At 39.6% G+C, this 25,665-nt stretch overlaps 1 protein-coding gene across 8 annotated transcripts in view; it reads right to left on the reverse strand.

Moving 5' to 3' along the window:
- The window catches only part of LOC130919691 (protein-cysteine N-palmitoyltransferase HHAT-like), a 288,601-nt gene that overhangs the window by 94,547 nt on the left and 168,389 nt on the right, over positions 1-25,665 (reverse strand). For 5 of the 8 annotated variants that reach the window (XM_057842365.1, XM_057842364.1, XM_057842366.1 and 2 more), the window contains exons 2-7: positions 5,185-5,305; positions 5,041-5,105; positions 4,789-4,902; positions 4,485-4,679; positions 3,507-3,722; positions 3,220-3,397 (exon numbers count right to left, since the gene is read on the reverse strand). In XM_057842365.1, coding sequence (XP_057698348.1) covers positions 3,220-3,397; positions 3,507-3,722; positions 4,485-4,679; positions 4,789-4,902; positions 5,041-5,105; positions 5,185-5,305 — 889 coding nt within the window. Of the gene's footprint in view, positions 1-3,219; positions 3,398-3,506; positions 3,723-4,484; positions 4,680-4,788; positions 4,903-5,040; positions 5,106-5,184; positions 5,306-5,837; positions 6,055-25,665 lie in introns of those variants that run through there. The other 3 variants (XM_057842361.1, XM_057842360.1, XM_057842362.1) reach the window with 2 other exon arrangements.

The following is a 25,665-nucleotide window of genomic DNA, read 5'->3' on the forward strand; positions in this document are numbered from 1 at the left end:
CTGGATGAGTTGGAAAAAAAGGCAAGACTCCTTAAACAAACTTACTATGAGGGAGGATCAAAAGCAACCAAAATATTGGCAAGACGTGTTAGGAGACAACAAGAGTTAAATGGTATTCATAAAATGAGGGACCCAATAACCAATAAAATTTCATATGACCCTGAGGAAATTGGAGAAATATTTGAAGATTATTATCGTAAATTATATTCTCAACCGTGGTCAGAAGAAGGAGAATATACGACCAATTTTTTAGATAATTTGGATTTACCAAAGCTAGGCATAAAACAAAATGCGATGTTGATATCGGAAATTTCAATGGGGGAGATACAAAAGGCAATAAGCCAAGTAAAACCAGGAAAATCACCAGGTGCAGATGGATTTGGGGCTTGCTTTTATAAAACATTCAAAGAGGAGTTAACTCCAGTTTTACAGTGTTCATTTAATTATACTCTTAGGACAGGAAAGATCCCCCCCTCCTGGAAAGAGGCCATCATTTCAATTATTCCTAAAGAAGGTAAAGACAGAGAGCAATGTTGTAACTACAGGCCCATTTCACTTTTGAATGTGGATTATAAACTGTATACATCAATAATAGCCAAGAGAATGGAGACAATTATGCATGATTTGATAGATGAAGACCAGACAGGCTTCATCAGGGAAAGACAAACACAAGATAATATTAGAAGGACACTCCTTATCATGGAGGAAATACAAAATAAAGGAGAAAGTGCAATCTTGGTAAGCATAGACGCGGAAAAGGCCTTTGACAGTGTTAATTGGGCCTTTCTCTTTACAGTAATGCAAAAATTTGGTTTTGATGAAAGATTTATTAATTGCATTAGATCCCTATATCAGGACCCACATGCAAGAATTAAGATAAATGGCAGCCTGACTGGAAATTTCAAATTGGCACGAGGGACGAGGCAGGGATGTGGCCTTTCCCCAACTCTTTTTGCGTTGGTCATTGAACCATTAGCACAAATGATAAGACAACAGGATAATATCAAGGGAGTGACAATTGGAAGGGAAGAGCATAAAATAGGGTTGTTTGCAGATGACATTTTGGTCTACTTGCGACAACCAAATGAAAACTTACCAAAGTTGATGAGGCTATTGGAGGATTACGGGAAATACTCGGGATATAAGGTCAATATCTCCAAAACTCAAATATTGGCAATAAACTATGTGCCATCACAGGAAATAAATGATATGTATAAAATAAATTGGACAGCTGGATCAATAAAATACCTGGGTGTGAATATAGCGAAGGGAATGGACAATTTATATGAAGCAAATTATACAAAAATCAACCAAGAAATAAGAAAAGACTTGGAGAGGTGGTCGGATATGGTTACTGATCTGAGTTCAAGAATAGAAGTGGTCAAGATGAATGTTTTGCCAAGACTATTGTATTTGTTCCAATGTCTGCCAGTGAAAGTTCCAAAAAAACAATTTGTAGAATGGGACAAGTGGATCTCGCGGTTCATTTGGAGGGGTAAAAGACCAAGAATAAAGTTCAAGACTCTGCAGCTGCCAAAGGAGAAGGGCGGATTGGCATTGCCAAATCTGCAAGAATATTTCTTTGCAGCACAAATTAGACCTTTGGTTTATTGGTGCAAGGAAGGTTACTCTGCAAAATGGAAAGATATTGAATTAGGAAAAACAAATATTGAAATGCGGAATTTAATAGCACACAAGGAACAAATTAAAACACTGCATAACCAACTGGGGGAGATAACTAAGAATACAGTGGATATATGGAAAACTGTGGTGGAAAGGTACAATCTGGAAAGGGAAACAAAAATTCTGAGTTGGTTCGCATTTGATGAAACTTTTACACCAGGATTAAATGATAAAGGGTTTAGGAGGTGGGCAAAAAGAGGCATAACGGCAATAACTAAAGTGGTGGAAGGAGGCAAGCTGCAGAGTTTTGAAAGATTGAAGCAGAGATTTGGATTGGAAGAGGAGGACAATTATAGATACATACAATTGAAAGACTACTATGACAAAGAGGTCAAGGGTGTAACTGAAAATGAGATTATCAAGGTATTCAAGAAAGTTTATGATGGGAAAAAATGCAAAGTTATTTCTGAACTCTATAAAGCACTCATGTCATGTCAGACACACACATCTCTGTACATTAAAGAAAAATGGGAGAAAGAACTTAAAGCACAAATAACCGAGGGAGAATGGTCAAAGATGTGTGAGACACAGAGCACATCCACTAGCTCCAAGGTTTGGAGAGAATTTAGTTGGAAAAATATCGTACGCTTTTTTATAAGTCCTCTGCAAAAGAAAGAAATTATATTCACTCAACAACCATGCTGGAGAGCATGTGGCTATAAGGACGTGGGACACCTGCATATATTCTGGTCTTGCCAGAATATAAAAGAATATTGGAATATAATTTGGAAAGATTTGCGGAAAATAATAGGATATGCTATTCCAAAAACATTCAAGGTGCTTTATTTGGGGAACTTAACTCGGGAAATGATTCAAAAGGAGGATGAGTACCTTGTCAAAGTGTTGTTGACTGCAAGTAAAAAAAACAATCACGAGACTGTGGTGTAAAGTGGATCAGCCAACTGAGGAGCAGTGGATGTGCACGGTGGAAGAGCTATGTGAAATGGAAAGAATTACATTTAGATTAAGACTGCAAGAAAGTCAATTTGAAGAGAAATGGAAGAAATGGAGAGACTTTAGAAAATAAAAGAGGGCACCAATTTCAAACGATAAACAAGAACTTTGATGTGGACTGGATTATTCAGGAGAGATTGAAGGCTGGGCCACGATACTGTAGACTAGTATTATTTTTATTTATTATTATTATTATTATTTTTTTTTTTTTTTTTTTTAATTTAACTTTTATATGCATGTTTTTCTTTCTGATTTGTTGGTGTATCTTGCCTAGGTTTGTTGTTTGTCATTTCAATACACTGGGTGTAAGTGTGAATTGTTTTGTAAAAGGGAATAAAAAACAAGTGGGAAAAAAAAAAAAAAAGATAAATCTGTGAAGAAAAGTCCTCCTGGCCTCTATTTGCCCATTTATTTGGGGTAGTTTTAATTGTATTGGTAATTGGAAATAAATGAGTGTACACTTGTTAACAGAAATAAGGAAACACTTGATGGGCAAAGGGAAAGAGATGTAGGCCTAATTAAAATTCAAACCGTCACATGAGTATCAAAGAAACGGGTCAGTCAGTGCAACCGGTAACTTACCCAAGGCCCAAGGTGGCAGAATCTCCAGGTAAGTCTCGTTGGACTTGATGGCGTGCATGTACATGGCATGAATCATGTATTCGGCAATGCACCACCACACCAAGATCCGTGCGGAACGAAACAACAGGTAGTGAGCGCCTCCTTTGTGCTGCTTGCGCTCCTCCACAGCCCTCTGCATCTGAAAGCAAGAGACACTTCATCCATATAGCACTTGACAAAATTAACATTCGATGATCCACATCACTTAGTGTCAACTTCATGCAGGTTAAAGAATTTCTCTGACTTACCTGCTCCACGTAGTCGTTGTATGTAATGACAGGTCCGTTGTAGAAGAAAGGATGGTAAAACGTGTAGGACAAAAGCCACCCCAGCTGCAGGACGCCGTCGGAGTGGACCGCGGGGCTCTCGCAGTGCTCCAGACTGAAGCTGATAAGGCGAAGAGTATTCATCGATACACTGGAGAACAGCAAAGAGTACTCCTCCTGCTGCTCGTACCAGCCTCTCTTTGGGAAACCCAGGGGTAAAAAAGCAAGGAAAGTTAGCTAAATCTTTGTGTAAAGTAAGTAGGATTGTTACAGAATTTTTATCACAGTGGCAAATATTGTATATTATCATCAATTATAGTCAAATATTTTTGTAAGGCACGGGAATTTAAAAAAGGCAAAATGTCTGGATCTAAACTGTATTTTAATTTGATCTTTTTTTTTAAATTAATTACTTTTATTGATATACACTAGTACATTTGAAATAAAAACACATTAATAAATAACCCCACACCTTTCAGATTGACTTTCCTTTACATGGTATATACACTGACTGGTATACACTGACATTAATACAGTTACGGTAGTTAGAATTTTAGCACAATTAAATATTATTGCTGCACTCATATATTGTATCATCAAAAATATGAGAATTCAACATTTCAATTTTTGTGTTATGGGTAGTTAAAATATTTTAATGATTATTTTTAAATATATAATTACAATAATGAATGTAAAAATGTTATTTAAAACATGTTGGGAAAAAAAAATATTGAAAGAAATATTGGATATTTTTCACATTTTTCAAACACACTTTAAGTAACACACTTGAAACAATCAAACAGGTTTGTCACTACATTTAATGTCAAGCTCTTACATGCTCTTGTGTCCATTAAATATATCTTCATATTCAAACCACATACATATTCCAAAAAAGCATCACCACAATCGCCATCTAAATTCTATTCCCGGTTTGTGTTTGCATTTAGCCGTTACACTTACCCCAATGTCCTGAATTTGTCTGATGTGAAGGGTGCAGAGGAACAGAAGGTTGCAGGTCCAACACAGAATGGGCTTTCTGAGCTGGGCCACGAAGAAAGACAAAGCCACATGCACAAGCAAAACAGCCACACCTTTAAGTCCCAAAACGCTGCTGGCTGCTGAGAGGCCGTAAACTGTGAGTGCCATGACCCGAAGCTGGTGACAAAAGGTAAAAAAAAAATGGCTTACTTACATCTTGTGGAAATAACAATCCAGAGTCTAAGGGGAAAAAGTGAGAATTTGCATGAGGTGGGTTGGTTCCGACCTGCGGGTAAAGGGCGCTGCACAATCTAGATATGACAGCATGCCCAATCAGAGTCCATAGAAAGGACTTCTTAGCCCAAGCGGTCCAGAACGTCCACTCAAAGTCCAATGCATCCTGACCAAAAATACATGAAAAAACTAAACATAGAAAAAATCTATGACTAAACTTAAACTCACATTAATGTTACTACTTTCTATAAGAGCGATTGCATATAGTGCACATATAGTGACAGTCGGCAATTTCAAAACATACCCTTTTAAAGCCATTAAGAAACCCTTTTTCCAGTACGAACTCCCTATCCAATCCAGCTTCATGCTCTGAAACACAAATCCCTCAAATTACAATATTTGTCAAGCTTTACCAAAGTGCTGACAATTACTCTCCTACGAGTCCTACCTTTTGAGAACCTGTGAAGTTCATAAAAAGAGTAAAAATGGGACCCAAAGGACAGCAGCCAATAGACAAGGAGCTCCCTCCGTGGTAGTGGTGCCGTTTGGACCTTCGGGTTTGATGCCATCTGTTTGAAATCAATGCACTATGGTGAGCCTGGAGCATGCATTAAGCAAATGCATTAGATTGTTGAACACCTAGTGGCATGCAGAGAGCTGTTTATAATTTGGTCTCTCTTTTTCATTGATTAAACATGATCATTCATTGCCAGACATCCCAGTTAAAATTGATTTTATGTCTATCGTTGTCAAGGGCTGCAAATGAGTTAAAATCAATAGCTTCAAGGCTAAAAGTCATGTCAAATGTGTTTGTATAGCGCGTTCACAACAGCCACACATTACGACCAGTAACCGCATTTGACGAAAGTCAGAAATGATAATGTCCATTGCGAGGTAACACCAAGGACTTTACGAGTCACTTTCGCGTCAAAGGTTGCGTCTACGGCGGACGTAGAAATCTGGCAGCAAGCTCATTAAATTTAGCAGGTAAACTTGGACATGTTTGTAAGAGTGACCCGTGTGTGTCATTACAGCAAACTTCCATTAGCCATTTCCAGCGGAAACAAGACAGCAGCGACACAGCGTCAAAAAAAGTGTTACCTAAAAATTTCAGGTTGTGCTCCATTTTGTTGTTGTCATAGCCAGTGCGCGCTTCCCACGGCAAGTGTTTTTAGTTTCAAATTTAGCTCACACAAAAAGTGAAACAAAAATCATGCCTTTACTTCCGGCGTCTGTTCTTCTTTGTAGTGTTTTGTGTTTGCCCGTCGTCCAAATGGCCGCCACCACCAGGCAAGGATGATTCGTCGTGTGAAACAAGCTGCAAAACATCAATATGCCATCGGGATCTTTTTCAATGCTCAGTTGCTTGGACGCAAAGGTCTTCATTATGTTGAGTATTTCTATTACTTTTTGCTTTTTGACTGCATAACAGGTAGAGTAGCCAAAAACTACTCAAGTAAGAGTAGCGTTACTTCAAAATAACGTTACAAAAGTAAAAGTAGTCTTCCAAAAAATGTACTCAAGTACAAGTAAAAACTTTATTTGGTGAAAAGAATACTCAAGTAATGAGTAACACTGTGAGTAACTGCTTCCAATGTTACAATGATACTCTACAACAGGGGTCAGCAACCTTTTTGGTGTAGAGTGCCACTTTTAAATTTTCTTGCCAATCATTGTGCCACACCAAGATGAATGACGCACATCAGAATTTTTATATCCAACAGAGGTGTCATTTTACTCTAAACAAAACAACATGGACATACATTGAAATCGAATAACTACTATTCTTATTCATCAATTAACTGAAAAAATAAATGCATATTGTATAAAACATCAAAACTTGAAAATAAGTGCAACAGTAATAAAAGCTTTACAGCAGCAGCATCTTTTGTAAACATATTACACACACACACACCCCAGCCACCACCACACACACACCCCAGCAGGAAAAGGGGAACAGGTGTGATTCGCAGTGCAGGTCTCTTAGGCTATGTTCATACTAGGGATGTCCCGATCCAGGTTTTTGCACTTCAGATCCGATACTGATATTGTTTTGCACTTCCGATCCGATACAGATACTGGCCGATACCGACCTATCTGAGGATGTGTTAAAGTTTAAAGTTATTTAGCCTCCTTACTTAGTTGTCAGACTCATGTTGAAGACGGTTTTAGTAGCCTTGACAACAACTAGCCAGCTGAATTAGGTGAGTTTGAATAACACACAACGGTTGGTAACAAGAAACTGACCTGTTTATTCAGTGACAAAACACAAAACATTATAAATAAACAGAAATGGCATAGTCAGTCAAACGTGCAAATAATATTGTAAACTGTCTTTAAAAAGCAAAACACACCAACAACCTCAGTGGAAAATCACACAAATCCCCCAAGCTATTAGATGCTTTTAATGTTTCGTGCATTAGTTGCAAAAATTGTATAAAAAGCCTCTCAGGTTTAAATAAACGACTATTTCAGTTAACATTTTAAAACAGTTGTTAGGTCTAAATCTAGCAAAATAATAAAGACCTAGAGGAGGACGAAGACAAGGATCAGAACGGAGACAGAGATTAGGCTTTACGCTGGCGGCCGTCAGGAGAAAAGGTTGATGCGGAGCGAGTAGCTCACAACAAGCTAATCTAACCACCCCCTGAGGAACGCAGCCTTTTCATAACACCTAGTTTTATAACACCTAGTTTTAAACACACATAATTGCATTAACTATTGTAAATATTGTGAATATTGTTAATACTGTTATTGTGAATATTGTTAATACTGTTATTGTGCAAAAGCATTAAAGCACATCTCACACAGTAAATAAAATACTCAAGTCCCCGTTCTGTATCAACAGCTTTAAACTACATTCAATTCATTTAATTTTGCGAATCAACTGTTAAAATTGTTAAAATTGCTCCCGTTATTCCATAATTTCCCTTCTGTCTACTTTCGACATGTGAAAGTTTTATAACTGTTTTGAAGATAGATTGAAGTCAAGATTTTGCCGATTTAGGAGTATTTTAGATAAAGAGTTAATCAGGTTCGCTTGGAAGGTTCACAACAGCCTACTAGGGAAGTCTTCTGCTTTAAGATGGCGGCTGTTTACTAACGCATCTGGTTTTCAATACTTCAATGTTGCTAACGCAGTCAAGTCATCATATCCTGATTATTTTACCGATGGAAATGGGAACATCCATAACATTAATGATATCGTTGATGGTTTTAATAAATTTTTTTTTACAAATGTTGGCCCTCAGTTGGCTGCTGAAATTCCATGCCATACTGTTAATAACTGTCACAAAACGATTAGAAGAAATCCATCTTCGATGTTCCTCACATGTACAGACGACAAGGAAATTATTAATATTGTATTAAAATGTAAAAGTAAGTCATCTGTGGATTATCATGATATTAACATGTTAGTAATAAAAAAGATTATATTTTCCATTGTAAAGCCCTTAACATATTTCTGTAATTTATCACTTCAGTCTGGTTGTTTTCCTCAAAAAATGAAAATTGCTAAAGTAATACCATTATTCAAGAGCAACGATAAACACAATTTCACAAATTATAGACCAATCTCTCTATTGCCACAATTTTCAAAAATTTTAGAAAAACTTTTTAATTCTAGACTTGAAAAGTTCCTAGAGAAACATCAAATACTAAATGCAGGACAATATGGGTTTAGAACGCATAGAACTACTTCAATGGCAATAATTGAGGCAGTAGAGGGAATTACTAATGCACTTGACCAGAAAAAATATGCGGTTGGGATTTTTGTTGACCTCAAGAAAGCTTTTGACACAATAAATCATTCAATCTTACTTGAAAAATTAGAAAAATATGGTATTCGTGGGGTAGCTGGGGACTGGGTGAAAAGTTATTTAACAGGCAGGGAGCAATATGTCAACATCGGCTCTTATTCATCAAATAAACTAGGTATTTCATGTGGGGTTCCACAGGGGTCAGTGTTGGGGCCTAAGCTTTTCTCTTTGTATATAAATGGTATATTTAATGTATCCCAAGTTATAAAACTCATTCTCTTCGCAGATGATACAAATATTTTTTACATTAGTGACAGTTACATTGAACTTGTAACTACCGTGAACAGGGAACTAAACTTGATTAAAGAATGGATGGATATAAATAAATTATCATTGAATATAAGTAAAATTGATACAAAACCAACATATAGTATTGAAGGTATACAAATTGAAAATGTTGAGAATAAATTTTTGGGAGTTATAACTGATGACAAACTGTCTTGGAGACCCCACATCAGACATATAAAAACCAAAATTTCAAGAAGCCTTTCAATTTTGAACAAAGTTAAAATATATCTTGATCACAATGCACTCCGTATTCTGTACTGTACCTTGATTCTCCCATATCTTACATACTGTATGGAAGTGTGGGGGAATACCTATCGCAATACGACAAATCCTTTAGTCATAGTACAGAAACGAGCAGTTCGCATCATTCATAAGACTTGATTTCTGGATCATACCCATGAACTATTTCTTCAATCTAAATTGTTTGAATTTCAAGACCTAGTCGATTACAACACTTCCATAATTCTATACAAAGCTTTTAAAAACACATTACCCGCAAAGTTACAAACACATTTCACCATTCGTGAAAGAGCTCACAATTTAAGAGCTTACGGGGAGTTCGTACTTCCTAGATTTAGAACGACTCGTAAGAGCTTCTGTGTGTCTGTACGAGGAGTTAAATTATGGAACAATCTGAGTTCATCACTAAGAGAGTGTAAAAATATTCACATATATAAATTTCATTATAAACAATTAATTTGGTCTAAGTATATTCAGGGAGGGTCTTAAATGTACAGTGTAGGTCTTTTTACCATACTGGTATGGATATACGCAATATAAGTGTGTGTGTATTTGTATATATTTACACACACATATATACACACACACACACACACACATTATATATATATATATACACATATTTTGGTTTTGTTGTTCTTGTTTTCTCTCTTTTGACTGAGGGAATCGATATTGAGGGTTTGGCCCGTTACATGTGTCGGGGAAGGAAGTATTCTATGTAACTAAACAGAAACAGGTTGCAGGAAAATAGTTATTTATTTTGATGATACTTGAGAAATCGGGGTGGGATTTAATAAGTTTTCTTCGTCCCACTCCCTTTCAGGCATTTTGTTTTGTTTTGTTTTGTGTCTTTTTTTTGTCTCTGTTGTTTCTTGAAAGCAAAGATCTGTATTTGTGAAGATGAATGTAACTGCATGAAATGAAATGAAATTAAATGAAAAAAAAAAGTCTGTCGTGTAGCATCTGGTTCTATATACATGATATCTATTATCTCCAGTAAAACGACATTGAAGTAGTTTGTTGCGGCTGTCAGCAGCAGTCAGGTATTCTTGTGTTTTTTATCCAGCGGCATGAATTCAGGTAAAGCCGTGAGTCGAGCATTGGCATTACCCGGGTCTAAGACAAGTTATGTTTACTTTCGGGACGCAATGCGGTCAGTTTCTCATTGCATCCTGAAGACCGCGCTGTGTATTAGTTTCGCTTTACTTGACATATTTCAATCATCGGAATTTGGATGTTTGTGAATCGTTCTCGAATCTTCAGCGGGCGAATCGCGTGTTGGATGGTGCGTCTTTACTCACGTGAGATAATGGCTCGTCATCAAGAACGAATTCTTCGGCAATGACTCTTGTTATTCCCTGGGCTTTGGGACTGTCGAGTGCCAGTTTGTCACGCATAGCAAAAGTTTCTGCCAGTGTTAGTTGCGTAGGACCTTTCTTTTTGTCTTCAATTTTCTTAACATACTCCTCATTTTGTTTGTGGTGGTATTTCGCTAAATGCTTGATTAGGTTGGTTGCATTAAAACTTCTTACAGCTTTACCACTACGCTGGACTTTATTGTGGCATATGTTGCACTCTGCCTCTTCATCTTTGTCGTCCTTTAAGGTGAAATGATCCCACACAGCTGACATTTTTACCAATAAAGTCTCTCGGTAAATTGGGAGACGGTAATGTAAATGTAGTTTGTTGAAGGTGTGCCGTAAAATGCGGACCGGATTTGAGGGAAATCGAAGCAAAAAAATGGAATGGATTATATAAATCGGTGCGCTGGAAAACCCGGGCCAGACTTTTTTAAAAAAACTGGATCGGAAGTCTGGATCAGAATTTTTCCAGTGTTCCGAACCGATACCGATGCGCATTTTTTTGCCCATATCGGCGTCCGATCCGACATCTGTAGTTCATACTACAGGTCTTAATGCACGAATCAGATTTTTTCGTGTTTTCCGACTCGAGTCAGGCATTAACTCAGTGCTTCTCAATTATTTTCTGTTACGCCCGCCCAAGGAAGACGGAAATGTTTCGCGCGCCCCCAAATTCTGCCACCACTGTAAATAATATCATTTGTGTATAATATTACTATTATAAGTACGCCTCTGCCTCACGTTGTGTCTTTTTTTTCCTATTAGAGAAAATAACAGATCAACTTAAATATTATTAGGGCCCGAGCACTAAACGTGCGAAGACCCTATTGTTTTGCAAAGGATTATTATTAGGGCCCGAGCACTAAGCGTGCAGAGGCCCTATTGTTTTGCAAAGGATTATTATTAGGGCCCGAGCACTACGCGTGCAGAGGCCCTATTGTTTTGCAAAGGATTATTATTAGGGCCCGAGCACTACGCGTGCGAAGGCCCTATTGTTTTGCAAAGGATTATTAGGGCCCGAGCACTAAGCGTACGAAGGCCCTATTGTTTTGAAAAGGATTATTTTTAGGGCCCGAGCACTAAGCGTGCGAAGGCCCTATTGTTTTGCAAAGTATTATTATTAGGGCCCGAGCACTAAGCGTGCGAAGGCCCTATTGTTTTGGAAAGGATTATTTTTATTTATTTTTTTTTTTTTTAAGGGCAAATGAAAACGGCCAATTTGGAGGCCTGAACATGCACGAAAAGTGACCAAAATTTGCACCTACGTGCGGAAAATTGTAAGTTTCGATAATTTTGCAACGTTGCAAAAAAATGTAACAAAATGGCTCAGTGGCGCCCCCTTGAAATTTTAAATTTCGCCTATAACATTAGGGTCCGTCAGCGTAGAGCAATGAAATTTGGGGGGTCTATACCTTGTCCAAAACCGCTCCAAAAAAGCATTGGCACCCATATTCCAAACCCAACAGGAAATCGGTTATTTTGGATCGAATATGAAATTTTTATCGATTTACAGGGTGCACATTTGAGACCTTATCGCCGAGGGAGTTGTTGGATCATCTTCAAAATTGGTGAGACTGTTCATGAGACATATGAGATCTTAAGTTTTGAAAATGGTGCGTTTTCATTCACGGGTCTGACCTGGGCGTGGTGCCAAAGTTGGCCATTTTTTCGGCAAAATGACAAATTCAGTAAATGACTAATAGTTCCTTGACACAACGTTCAATCTTTTTCATATCTGGCATGTATGTGCGGTATCCTACCCTTAACACGAGTGCATTGAAACATTACTCATTAGGCCTAGCGCCCCCTAGTGAGAACAGGAAATGCCTTTTTTTACGAGACAGGTTCCTCCTCCAAGGGAAAAAAATCTGGTGACCTCAAACCTGTTTTAGGGGAGCCTCAAAACATGTGTTCAGGTGCCTGATGAAAAATATTGAGGTTTCGTTGAAGCGGAGGGGTCCAAACAGGAAAGTGAAAATGACCGTCAACAATTTGCCTCGCAAAAGACTTTGAACAGTCATAACTCGGCAGATATACAACATATCTGCGCCAAACTTCCCGTTCTTGTTGAGAGTCATACTGTGAAGGGTCTGGTAGGGGTCATTTGCATCAACTCTACAGTGCCAACTAGTGGCGACAGAAAGGAGTTTTAAAAAAGGCCTTTCCTATTGGGTTTTTTCAACGTAGAGCAATGAAATTTGGGGAGTCCATACCTTATGCAAAACTGCTCCAAAAAGTCTCTTGCACCCATTTTCCAACTCCAACAGAAAATCGGTTATTTTGGATCGAATGTGAATTTTTTATTCACTTGTAGTAAAGTATACATTTGGAGGCCTGAACATGCACGAAAACTCACCAAGTTGTGCAAATACATGCGGCTTTGCGTGGATTTTGATAATCTTGCGGCGTTACAAAAAAATGTAACAAAATGGCTCAGTGGCGCCCCCTTGAATTTTTCAAAAAGGCGTTTCCTATTAGGTTTTTTTAACGTAGAGTTATGAAATTTGGGGAGTCAATACCTTGTGCAAAACTGCTCCAAAAAGTCTCTTGAACCCATATTCCAAACCCAACAGGAAATCGGGTATTTTGAATCAAATGTGAAATTTTTATCAATTAACAGGGTGCACATTTGAGACCTTGTCACAGAGGGAATTAGTTGGATCATCTTCAAAATTGGTTAGACTATTCAGAAGACATAGGAGATCTAAAATTTTCAAAATGGTTTCATTCATGGGTCTGACCTGGGCGTGGTGCCAAAGTCAGCCATTTTTTCGGCAAAATGACATTCAGTAAATGACTAATAGCTCCTTGAAACAACGTTCAATCTTTCATATCTGGCATATATATGCGGGATCCCACCCTTAACAAGAGTGCATTGAAATATTACCCCTTAGGCCTAGCGCCACCTAGTGGGAACAGGAAATGCCTTTTTTTACGAAACAGGCTCCTCCTCCAAGGAAAAAAAATCTATTCACCTCAAACCTGCAAGAGGGGAGCCTTAAGACATGTGTTCAGGTGCCTGATGAAAAATACTGAGGTTTGGGTGAAGCAGAAGGGTCCAACAGGAGAAGTAAAAATGACTGAACCCATTTCGTCTCACCACAAGTTTTGAACAGTCAGAACTTCTACAACACATCTGCGCCAAACATCTCGTGCTTGTTGAGTCATACTCTGAAGGGTCCTGTAGGGGTCATTTGCATCAACCCTACAGCGCCAACTAGTGGCAATAGAAAGTCACTAATTTTTTCTAATATATGTCCAGTTCTTTTCAGGTTGGTCATTGTAATTTCAAGACTTTTGTAATACTTATTTCACGGCCCATGTCCACATGTCTCTGAGACTCAGGCAGCTTATAGAGCCACAGAATTTGGCACACTTGGTCGAATTGGCCCAGTTAAAAGATTCATTTTGGTTTTGAATAAGGGCTTGGTTGCACAGCTCAGTAGCGCCTCCTTTTTTGTAGTACTCTTTCCAATAGGGGTTTTTATCTATTAGGTGTGTGAATTTAAAGAGGCGACTTTCGAGCATGTTAGGTTCTAAAGAGGTGATTAGAGAGGACGACCTGCACACTGTCCGAGTTGTGCAAGATTGCGAGGGCCCGTTCAGTCCTGCTTGCAGGCCTAGTTATTAGGGCCCGAGCACTTCGCGTGCGAAGGCGCTATTGTTCTTCGAAGGATTAAGGCCCGAGCACTCTCAGCGTGCGGAGGCCCTATTGTTCTTCGAAGGATTGTTATTATTATTTTTTCATGGCAAATGAAAATGGCCAATTTGAAGGCCTGAACATGCTCAAAAACTCACCAAAATTTGCACATACATCCGGTTTCGCGAAAATTTCGAAAATTTAGCAACGTTTAAAAAAAATTTTTTTTAATAGCTCAGTGGCGCCCCCTTGCAAGTTTAAAAATATCTTTTCCTTTGATGTATTTCAACGCAGAGCGATGAAATTTGGGGAGTGGATACGTTGTCCAGAACCGCTTGAAAAAGTATAAAGCATCCATATTCCAAACCCAACAGGAAATCAGGTATTTTGGATTGAATGTTGAAAAACATGCCATTTTTGTGGAAAACCAGCATGCACATTTCAGACCATTACGCAGAGCGAGTACGTTGGATCTTCCTCAAAATTGGTGTAAGGCTTCATGAGACATATGAGATACTAAATTCTGAAAATGGTGAGTTTTCGTCCACGGGCCTGACCTGGGCAGGGTACCAAGTCGGGTGTTTTTTTGGCAACGTGCCAATTTAAGTAAATGACGAATAACTTCCTGATACAAGGTGCAATCTTTTTCATATTTGGCATGCGTGTAAGGTGTCTTAACCTGAACACGACTGCATTGATATATTTTCCATAAGGCCTGGCGCCCCCTTGTGGGAAGAAGAAAGACCCTTTTTCACGAGAAACGCTCCTCCTCCTTGGGAAAAAAAATAATTGACCTCAAACCTGCATCAGGGGAGCCTTAAGACATGTCTTTAGGTATCTGATAAAAAATATTGAGTTTTCGTTGATGTAGCAGTACCCAAACAGGAACGTGAAAAGACCCTTGGCATTTTGTCTCAAAATGGCCAATTTCAAGGTCTGAACATGCTCGAAACTCACCAAAATTTGAACATCCATGCGGCTTCATGTAAATTTCATGAATTTAGCAACATTGCCAAAAGATGTAATAAAATGGCTCAGTGGCGCCCCCTTCAATTTTTAAAAAAGCCCTGTCCTATTAGTTTTTTTCCACGTAGAGCGATGAAATTTGGGGAGTGGATACGTTGTGCAAAACTGCTCCAAAAAGTCTCTTGCACCCATATTCCAAACCCAACACGAAATCGGGTATTTTGGATTGAATGTGGCAGCAAATGCCACTTTAGTCAAAAACCAGGCTGCATGTTTTAGACCATTACGCCAAGCCAGTAAGTTGAATGCTCCTCAAAATTGGTCAGACTGTTCATGACACATATGAGATGTCAGGTTGTCAAAATGGTGACTTTTCATTCACGGGCCTGACCTGGGCAGGGGAGCAAATTCTGTGTTTTTTTGACAACACGCCAATTCAGCAAATGACTAATAACTTCCTGACTGAATGAGCAATCTTTTTCAGATCTGGCATGCATGTGAGGTATTTCAGCCTGAACATAACCTTAGTGAAATATTACCCATTACGCCTGCCGCCCCCTATTGGGAACAGGAAACAACTTTTTAACTAGGCCTGCAAGCAGGACTGAACGGGCCCTCACAATCTAGCGCAACTCGGACGTCACGCAACTCGGACTGTGTGCAAGTCAGGGTTGTGGCAGATCCTCCTCTCTAATCATCTCATTAGAACCTAAGATGCTCGAAAGTCGCCTATTTACAGTCCCACACCCAAGAGATAAAAACCCCTATTGGAGAGAGTACTACAAAAAAGGAGCCACTACTGAGCTGTGCAGCCAAGCCCTTATTCAAAACCAAAATTAATCTTCTAACTGGGCCAATTCGACCAAGTGTGCCAAATATTGTGGCTCTATAAGCTGCCTGAGTCTCTGAAAAAAATATTTCCTTTAAATGGTGAACAAAGGGTCGTCACGGCAACAGACAGAGACACGTGGACATGGGCCGTAAATAAGTATTTTAATAGGTCTTGAAACTACAATGACCAACCTGAAAAGAACTGGACATGTATTGGAAAAACGAGTGACTTTCTATTGCCAGTAGTTGGCGCTGTAGGGTTGATGCAAATGACCCCTACAAGGCGCTTCAGGGTATGACTCTCAACAAGCACGGGAAGTTTGGCGCAGATATGTTCTATATCTGCCGAGTTATGACTATACAAAGTTTTTGGAGAGAAAAATTGTTGACAGTCATTTTCACTTTCCTGTTTGGACCCCTCCGCTTCAACGAAACTTCAATATTTTTCATCAGGCACCTGAAGACAGGTCTTAAGGTTTCCCTTATGCAGCTTTGAAGTAGATTGATTTTTTCCCTCTATAGGAGGAGTGTGTCCCGTAAAAAAAGGGCATTTCCTGTTCCCACTAGGAGGCACAAATGGTAAATTTTCAATCCAGTCCTGCTCAGGCTGGTATACCTCACACACATGCCAGATTTAAAATAGATTGAAGGTTGTATGAGGGAGTTATCAGTCATTTTCCGAATTCGGTGTTTTGGCGAAAAAATGGCCGACTTTGGCACCCCGCCCAGGTCAGGCCCGTGAATGAAAACACACCATTTTGATAACTTAAGATTTCATATGCCTCATGAACAGTCTCGCCAATTGTGAGAATGATCAAACTAATTCCCTAGGTGCCAAGGTGTAAAATGGGTACACTGTAAATCGATAAAAATTTCACATTCAATCCAAAATACCCGATTTCCTGTTGGGTTTGGAATACGCATGCAAGAGACTTTTTGGAGCAGATTTGTACAAGGTATCGACTCTCCGAATTTCATCCCTCTACGTTGAAAAAACCTAAATGGTGAGGCCTTTTTGAAAATTTCAAGGGGGCGCCACTGAGCCATTTTGTTACATGTTTTCGTAACGTCACAAGATTATTGAACGTTATGCAAAGCCACATGTATGTCCAAATTTTTGTGAGTTTTGGTGCATGTTCAAGCCTCCAAATGTAAACTCCTACTGTGAAACGATAAAAATTTCACATTCGATCTAAAATACCCGATTTCCTGTTGGATTTGGAATACGAGTGCAAGAGACTTTTTGGAGCAGTTTTGCATAAGGTATCTACTCCCCAAATTTCCTCACTCTATGTTGAAAAAAACCTAATAGGAAAGGCCTTTTTTAAAACTTCTTTCTGTCGCCACTAGTTGGCACTGTAGAGTTGATGCAAATGACCCCTACAAGAACCTTCAGGGTATGACTCTCAACAAACACGGGAAGTTTGGCACAGATATGTTGCATATCTGCCGAGTTATGACTGTTCAAAGTTTTTGGCGAGACAAATTGTTGACGGTCATTTTCACTTCCAGTTTGGACCTCTCCGCTTCAACGAAACCTCAATATTTTTCATCAAACACCTGAACACATGTCTTGAGGCTCCCCTGAAACAGGTTTGAGGTCAATAGATTTTTTTCCCTTGGAGGAGGAGCCTGTCTCGTAAAGAAGGCCATTTCCTGTTCCCACTGGGGGGCGCCAGGCCTAATGGGTAATATTGCAATGCAGTCGTGTTCAGGCTGGGATATCTCATATACATGCTAGAAATGAAAAAGATTGAACGTTGTATCACGGAGTTTTTAATCATTTTCTGAATTTGGTATTTTGCCCAAAAATGGCCGACTTTGGGACCACGCCCAGGTCAGACCCTTGAGTGAAAACTCACCATTTTGAAAACTTAAGATCTCATATGTCTCCTGAATAGTCTGACCAATTTTGAAGACGATCCAACTATTTTATTCAGCGACAAGGTCTCAAATGTAAATCGATAAAATTTCACATTTGATCCAAAATTTCCGGCTTCCTGTTGAGTTTGGAATATGGGTGCAAGAGACTTTTTGGAGCAGTTTTGCACAATGTATCGACTCGCCAAATTTCATCGTTCTACGTTGAAAAAACCTAATAGGAAAGGCCTTTTTGAAAATTTCAAGGGGGCGCCACTGAGCCATTTTGTTAAATTTTTTTGTAGATTATCAAAATGTACGCAAAGTTGCATGTATGTGCAAATTTTGGTGAGTTTTCATGCATGTTCAGGCCTCCAAATGTAAACTCCAACTGTGAACCGATAAAAATTTCACATTTGATCCAAAATATCCGATTTCCTGTTGGATTTGGAATATGGGCGCAAGAGGCTTTTTGAACAGTTAGGCATAAGGTATCTACTCCCCAAATTTCATTGCTCTACGTTGAAAACCTGAGAGGAGAGGCCTTTTTGAAAATTTTAAGGGTCAAGGGGGCGCCACTGAGCCATTTTTTGACATTTTTTTCAAAACGACACAAGATTATCGAAATTTACGCAAAGCCGCACGTATGTGCGAATTTTGGTGACTTTTCGTGCATGTTCAGGCCTCCAAATTGGCCATTTTCATTTGCCCTGAAAAAAGAAGAATAATAATAACTAGGCCTGCAAGCAGGACTGAACGGGCCCTCGCAATCTAGCGCAACTCGGACGTCACGCAACTCGGACTGTGTGCAGGTCAGGGTGGTGGCAGATCCTCCTCTCTAATCATCTCATTAGAACCTAACATGCACGAAAGTCGCCTATTTACATTACCACACCCAAGAGATAAAAAACCCTATTGGAGAGAGTACTACAAAAAAGGAGCAACTACTGAGCTGTGCAGCCAAGCCCTTATTCAAAACCAAATTAATCTTCTAACTGGGCCAATTCAACCAAGTGTGCCAACTATTGTGGCTCTATAAGCTGCCTGAGTCTCTGAAAAAAAATATTTCCTTTAAATGGCGAACAAAGGGTCGTCACGGCAACAGATAGAGACACGTGGACATGTGCCGTAAATATTTTAATAGGTCTTGAAACTACAATGACCAACCTGAAAAGAACTGGACATGTATTGGAAAAACGAGTGACTTTCTATTGCCATTAGTTGGCGCTGTAGGGTTGATGCAAACGACCCCTACAAGGCCCTTCAGGGTATGACTCTCAACAAGCACGGGAAGTTTGGCGCAGATATCTTGTGTATCTGCCGAGTTATGACTGTTCAAAGTTTTTGGAGAGAAAAATTGATGACAGTCATTTTCACTTTGCTGTTTTGACCCCTCCGCTTCAACGAAACTTCAATATTCTTCATCAGGCACCTGAAGACAGGTCTTAAGGCTTCCCTTATGCAGGTTTGAGGTAGATTGATTTTTTCCCTTTAGAGGAGGAGTGTGTCCAGTAAAAAAGGGCATTTCCTGTTCCCACTAGGAGGCGCCAGGCACAAATGGTAAATTTTCAATCCAGTCCTGCTCAGGATGGTATACCTCACACACATGCCAGATTTAAAATAGATTGAAAGTTGTATGAGGGAGTTATCAGTCATTTTCCGAATTCGGTGTTTTGGCGAAAAAATGGCCGACTTTGGCACCCCGCCCATGTCAGGCCCGTGAATGAAAACACACCATTTTGATAACTTAAGATTTCATATGCCTCATGAACAGTCTCGCCAATTTTGAGAATGATCAAACTAATTCCCTAGGTGCCAAGGTGTAAAATGTGCACACTGTAAATCGATAAAAATTTCACATTCAATCCAAAATACCCGATTTCCTGTTGGGCTTGGAATACGCATGCAAGAGACTTTTTGGAGCAGTTTTGTACAAGGTATTGACTCTCCGAATTTCATCCCTCTACGTTGAAAAAACCTAAATGGAGAGGCCTTTTTCAAAATTTCAAGGGGGCGCCACTGAGCCATTTTGTTACATGTTTTCGTAACGTTGTAAGATTATCGAACGTTATGCAAAGCCGCATGTATGTGCAAATTTTGGTGAGTTTTTATGCATATTCAAGCCTCCAAATGTAAACTCTTACTGTGAACCCATGAAAATTTCACATTCGATCCAAAATACCCGATTTCCTGTTGGATTTGGAATATGGGTGCAAGAGACTTTTTGGAGCAGTTTTGCATAAGGTATCTACTCCCCAAATTTCCTTGCTCTATGTTGAAAAAACCCAATAGGAAAGGCCTTTTTTAAAACTTCTTTCTGTCGCCACTAGTTGGCACTGTAGAGTTGATGCAAATGACCCCTACAAGAACCTTCAGGGTATGACTCTCAACAAACACGGAAAGTTTGGCGCAGATATGTTGCATATCTGCCGAGTTATGACTGTTCAAAATTTTTGGCGAGACAAATTGTTGACGGTCATTTTCACTTCCAGTTTGGACCTCTCCGCTTCAACGAAACCTCAATATTTTTCATCAGGCACCTGAACACATGTCTTGAGGCTCCCCTGAAACAGGTTTGAGGTCAATAGATTTTTTTCCCTTGGAGGAGGAGCCTGTCTCGTAAAGAAGGCCATTTCCTGTTTCCACTAGGGGCGCCAGGCCTAATGTGTAATATTTCAATGCAGTCGTGTTCAGGCTGGGATATCTCATAAACATGCTAGAAATGAAAAAGATTGAACGTTGGATCACGGAGTTTTTAATCATTTTCTGAATTTGGTATTTTGCCTAAAAATGGCCGACTTTGGGACCACGCCCAGGCCAGACCCTTGAATGAAAACACACCATTTTGAAAACTTAAGATTTCATAGGTCTCCTGAATAGTCTGACCAATTTTGAAGACGATCCAACTTTATCCTTCAGCGACAAGGTCTCAAATGTAAATCGATAAAATTTCGCATTTGACCCAAAATTTCCAGCTTCCTGTTGGGTTTGGAATATGGGTGCAAGAGACTTTTTGGAGCAGTTTTGTACAATGTATCGACTCACTAAATTTCATCGTTCTACGTTGAAAAAACCTAATAGGAAAGGCCTTTTTGAAAATTTCAAGGGGGCGCCACTGAGACATTTTGTTAATTTTTTTAATAGATTATCAAAATTTACGCAAAGTTGAATGTATGTGCAAATTTTGGTGAGTTTTCATGCATGTTCAAGCCTCCAAACGTAAACTCCACTGTGAACCGAAAAAATTTCACATTCGATCCAAAATACCCGATTTCCTGTTGGATTTGGAATATGGGTGCAAGAGGCTTTTTTGAACAGTTAGGCATAAGGTATCTACTCCCCAAATTTCATTGCTCTACGTTGAAAACCTGAGAGGAGAGGCCTTTTTGAAAATTTTAAGGGTCAAGGGGGCGCCACTGAGCCATTTTTTGACATTTTTTCAAAACGACGCAAGATTATCGAAATTTACACGAATCTGCACGTATGTGCAAATTTTGGTGACTTTTCGTGCATGTTCAGGCCTCCAAATTGGCCATTTTCATTTGCCATGAAAAAAGAATAATAATAACTAGGCCTGCAAGCAGGACTGAACGGGCCCTCGCAATCTAGCGCAACTCGGATGTCACGCAACTCGGACTGTGTGCAGGTCAGGGTGGTGGCAGATCCTCCTCTCTAATCATCTCATTAGAACCTAACAAGCTCGAAAGTCGCCTCTTTACATTCCCACACCCAAGAGATAAAAACCCCTATTGGAGAGAGTACTACAAAAAAGGAGCCACTACTGAGCTGTGCAGCCAAGCCCTTATTCAAAACCAAATTAATCTTCTAACTGGGCCAATTCGACCAAGTGTGCCAACTATTGTGGCTCTATAAGCTCCCTGAGTCTCTGAAAAAAATATATTTCCTTTAAATGGCGAACAAAGGGTCGTCACGGCAACAGACAGAGACACGTGGACATGGGCCGTAAAAAAGTATTTTAATAGGTCTTGAAACTACAATGACCAACATGAAAAGAACTGGACATGTTTTGGAAAAACGAGTGACTTTCTATCGCCACTAGTTGGCGCTGTAGGGTTGATGCAAATGACCCCTACAAGGCCCTTCAGGGTATGACTCTCAACAAGCACGGGAAGTTTGGCGCAGATATCTTGTATATCTGCCGAGTTATGACTGTTCAAAGTTTTTGGAGAGAAAAATTGTTGACAGTCATTTTCACTTTCCTGTTTGGACCCCTCCGCTTCAACGAAACTTCAATATTTTTCATCAGGCACCTGAAGACAGGTCTTAAGGTTTCCCTTATGCAGGTTTGAGGTAGATTGATTTTTTCCCTTTAGAGGAGGAGTGTGTCCCGTAAAAAAGGGCATTTCCTGTTCCCACTAGGAGGCGCCAGGCACAAATGGTAAATGTTCAATCCAGTCCTGCTCAGGCTGGTATACCTCACACACATGCCAGATTTAAAATAGATTGAACGTTGTATGAGGGAGTTATCAGTCATTTTCCGAATTCGGTGTTTTGGCGAAAAAATGGAAGAATTTGGCGCCCCGCCCAGGTCAGGCCCGTGAATGAAAACACACCATTTTTATAACTTAAGATTTCATATGCCTCATGAACAGTCTCACCAATTTTGAGAATGATCAAACTAATTCCCTAGGTGCCAAGGTGTAAAATGTGCACACTGTAAATCGATAAAAAGTTCACATTCAATCCAAAATACCCGATTTCCTGTAGGATTTGGAATGTGTGTGCAAGAGACTTTTTGGAGCAGTTTTGCACAAAGTTTTGACTCTCCAAATTTCATCACTCTATGTTAGAAAAACCTAAATGGAGAGGCCTTTTTGAAAATTTCAAGGGGGCGCCACTGAGCCATTTTGTTAAATTGTTTCGTAACGTTGCAAGATTATCGAACGTTATCCAAAGCCGCATGTATGTGCAAATTTTGGTGAGTTTTTATGCATATTCAAGCCTCCAAATGTAAACTCTTACTGTGAACCCATGAAAATTTCACATTCGATCCAAAATACCCGATTTCCTGTTGGATTTGGAATATGGGTGCAAGAGACTTTTTGGAGCAGTTTTGCATAAGGTATCTACTCCCCAAATTTCCTTGCTCTATGTTGAAAAAACCCAATAGGAAAGGCCTTTTTTAAAACTTCTTTCTGTCGCCACTAGTTGGCACTGTAGAGTTGATGCAAATGACCCCTACAAGAACCTTCAGGGTATGACTCTCAACAAACACGGAAAGTTTGGCGCAGATATGTTGCATATCTGCCGAGTTATGACTGTTCAAAATTTTTGGCGAGACAAATTGTTGACGGTCATTTTCACTTCCAGTTTGGACCTCTCCGCTTCAACGAAACCTCAATATTTTTCATCAGGGACCTGAACACATGTCTTGAGGCTCCCCTGAAACAGGTTTGAGGTCAATAGATTTTTTTCCCTTGGAGGAGGAGCCTGTCTCGTAAAGAAGGCCATTTCCTGTTCCCACTAGGGGGCGCCAGGCCTAATGGGTAATATTTCAATGCAGTCGTGTTCAGGCTGGGATATCTCATATACATGCTAGAAATGAAAAAGATTGAACGTTGTATCACGGAGTTTTTAATCATTTTCTGAATTTGGTATTTTGCCCAAAAATGGCCGACTTTGGGACCACGCCCAGGTCAGACCCTTGAGTGAAAACTCACCATTTTCAAAACTTAAGATCTCATATGTCTCCTGAATAGTCTGACCAATTTTGAAGACGATCCAACTATTTTCTTCAGCGACAAGGTCTCAAATGTAAATCGATAAAATTTCACATTTGATCCAAAATTTCCGGCTTCCTGTTGGGTTTGGAATATGGGTGCAAGAGACTTTTTGGAGCAGTTTTGCACAATGTATCGACTCGCCAAATTTCATCGTTCTACGTTGAAAAAACCTAATAGGAAAGGCCTTTTTGAAAATTTCAAGGGGGCGCCACTGAGCCATTTTGTTAAATTTTTTTGTAGATTATCAAAATTTACGCAAAGTTGCATGTATGTGCAAATTTTGGTGAGTTTTCGTGCATGTTCAGGCCTCCAAATGTAAACTCCAACTGTGAACCGATAAAAATTTCACATTTGATCCAAAATATCCGATTTCCTGTTGGATTTGGAATATGGGTGCAAGAGGCTTTTTTGAACAGTTAGGCATAAGGTATCTACTCCCCAAATTTCATTGCTCTACGTTGAAAACCTGAGAGGAGAGGCCTTTTTGAAAATTTTAAGGGTAAAGGGGGCGCCACTGAGCCATTTTTTGACATTTTTTCAAAACGACACAAGATTATCGAAATTTACGCAAAGCCGCACGTATGTGCAAATTTTGGTGACTTTTCGTGCATGTTCAGGCCTCCAAATTGGCCATTTTCATTTGCCCTGAAAAAAGAATAATAATAATAATAATAATAATAATAATAATAATAACTAGGCCTGCAAGCAGGACTGAACGGGCCCTCGCAATCTAGCGCAACTCGGACGTCACGCAACTCGGACTGTGTGCAGGTCAGGGTGGTGGCAGATCCTCCTCTCTAATCATCTCATTAGAACCTAACAAGCTCGAAAGTCGCCTCTTTACATTCCCACACCCAAGAGATAAAAACCCCTATTGGAGAGAGTACTACAAAAAAGGAGCCACTACTGAGCTGTGCAGCCAAGCCCTTATTCAAAACCAAATTAATCTTCTAACTGGGCCAATTCGACCAAGTGTGCCAACTATTGTGGCTCTATAAGCTCCCTGAGTCTCTGAAAAAAATATATTTCCTTTAAATGGCGAACAAAGGGTCGTCACGGCAACAGACAGAGACACGTGGACATGGGCCGTAAAAAAGTATTTTAATAGGTCTTGAAACTACAATGACCAACATGAAAAGAACTGGACATGTTTTGGAAAAACGAGTGACTTTCTATCGCCACTAGTTGGCGCTGTAGGGTTGATGCAAATGACCCCTACAAGGCCCTTCAGGGTATGACTCTCAACAAGCACGGGAAGTTTGGCGCAGATATCTTGTATATCTGCCGAGTTATGACTGTTCAAAGTTTTTGGAGAGAAAAATTGTTGACAGTCATTTTCACTTTCCTGTTTGGACCCCTCCGCTTCAACGAAACTTCAATATTTTTCATCAGGCACCTGAAGACAGGTCTTAAGGTTTCCCTTATGCAGGTTTGAGGTAGATTGATTTTTTCCCTTTAGAGGAGGAGTGTGTCCCGTAAAAAAGGGCATTTCCTGTTCCCACTAGGAGGCGCCAGGCACAAATGGTAAATTTTCAATCCAGTCCTGCTCAGGCTGGTATACCTCACACACATGCCAGATTTAAAATAGATTGAACGTTGTATGAGGGAGTTATCAGTCATTTTCCGAATTCGGTGTTTTGGCGAAAAAATGGAAGAATTTGGCGCCCCGCCCAGGTCAGGCCCGTGAATGAAAACACACCATTTTTATAACTTAAGATTTCATATGCCTCATGAACAGTCTCACCAATTTTGAGAATGATCAAACTAATTCCCTAGGTGCCAAGGTGTAAAATGTGCACACTGTAAATCGATAAAAAGTTCACATTCAATCCAAAATACCCGATTTCCTGTAGGATTTGGAATGTGTGTGCAAGAGACTTTTTGGAGCAGTTTTGCACAAAGTTTTGACTCTCCAAATTTCATCACTCTATGTTAGAAAAACCTAAATGGAGAGGCCTTTTTGAAAATTTCAAGGGGGCGCCACTGAGCCATTTTGTTAAATTGTTTCGTAACGTTGCAAGATTATCGAACGTTATCCAAAGCCGCATGTATGTGCAAATTTTGGTGAGTTTTTATGCATATTCAAGCCTCCAAATGTAAACTCTTACTGTGAACCCATGAAAATTTCACATTCGATCCAAAATACCCGATTTCCTGTTGGATTTGGAATATGGGTGCAAG

The sequence above is a fragment of the Corythoichthys intestinalis genome, chromosome 1 (genome assembly GCF_030265065.1).
Source record: "Corythoichthys intestinalis isolate RoL2023-P3 chromosome 1, ASM3026506v1, whole genome shotgun sequence".
NCBI lineage: Eukaryota > Metazoa > Chordata > Actinopteri > Syngnathiformes > Syngnathidae > Corythoichthys > Corythoichthys intestinalis.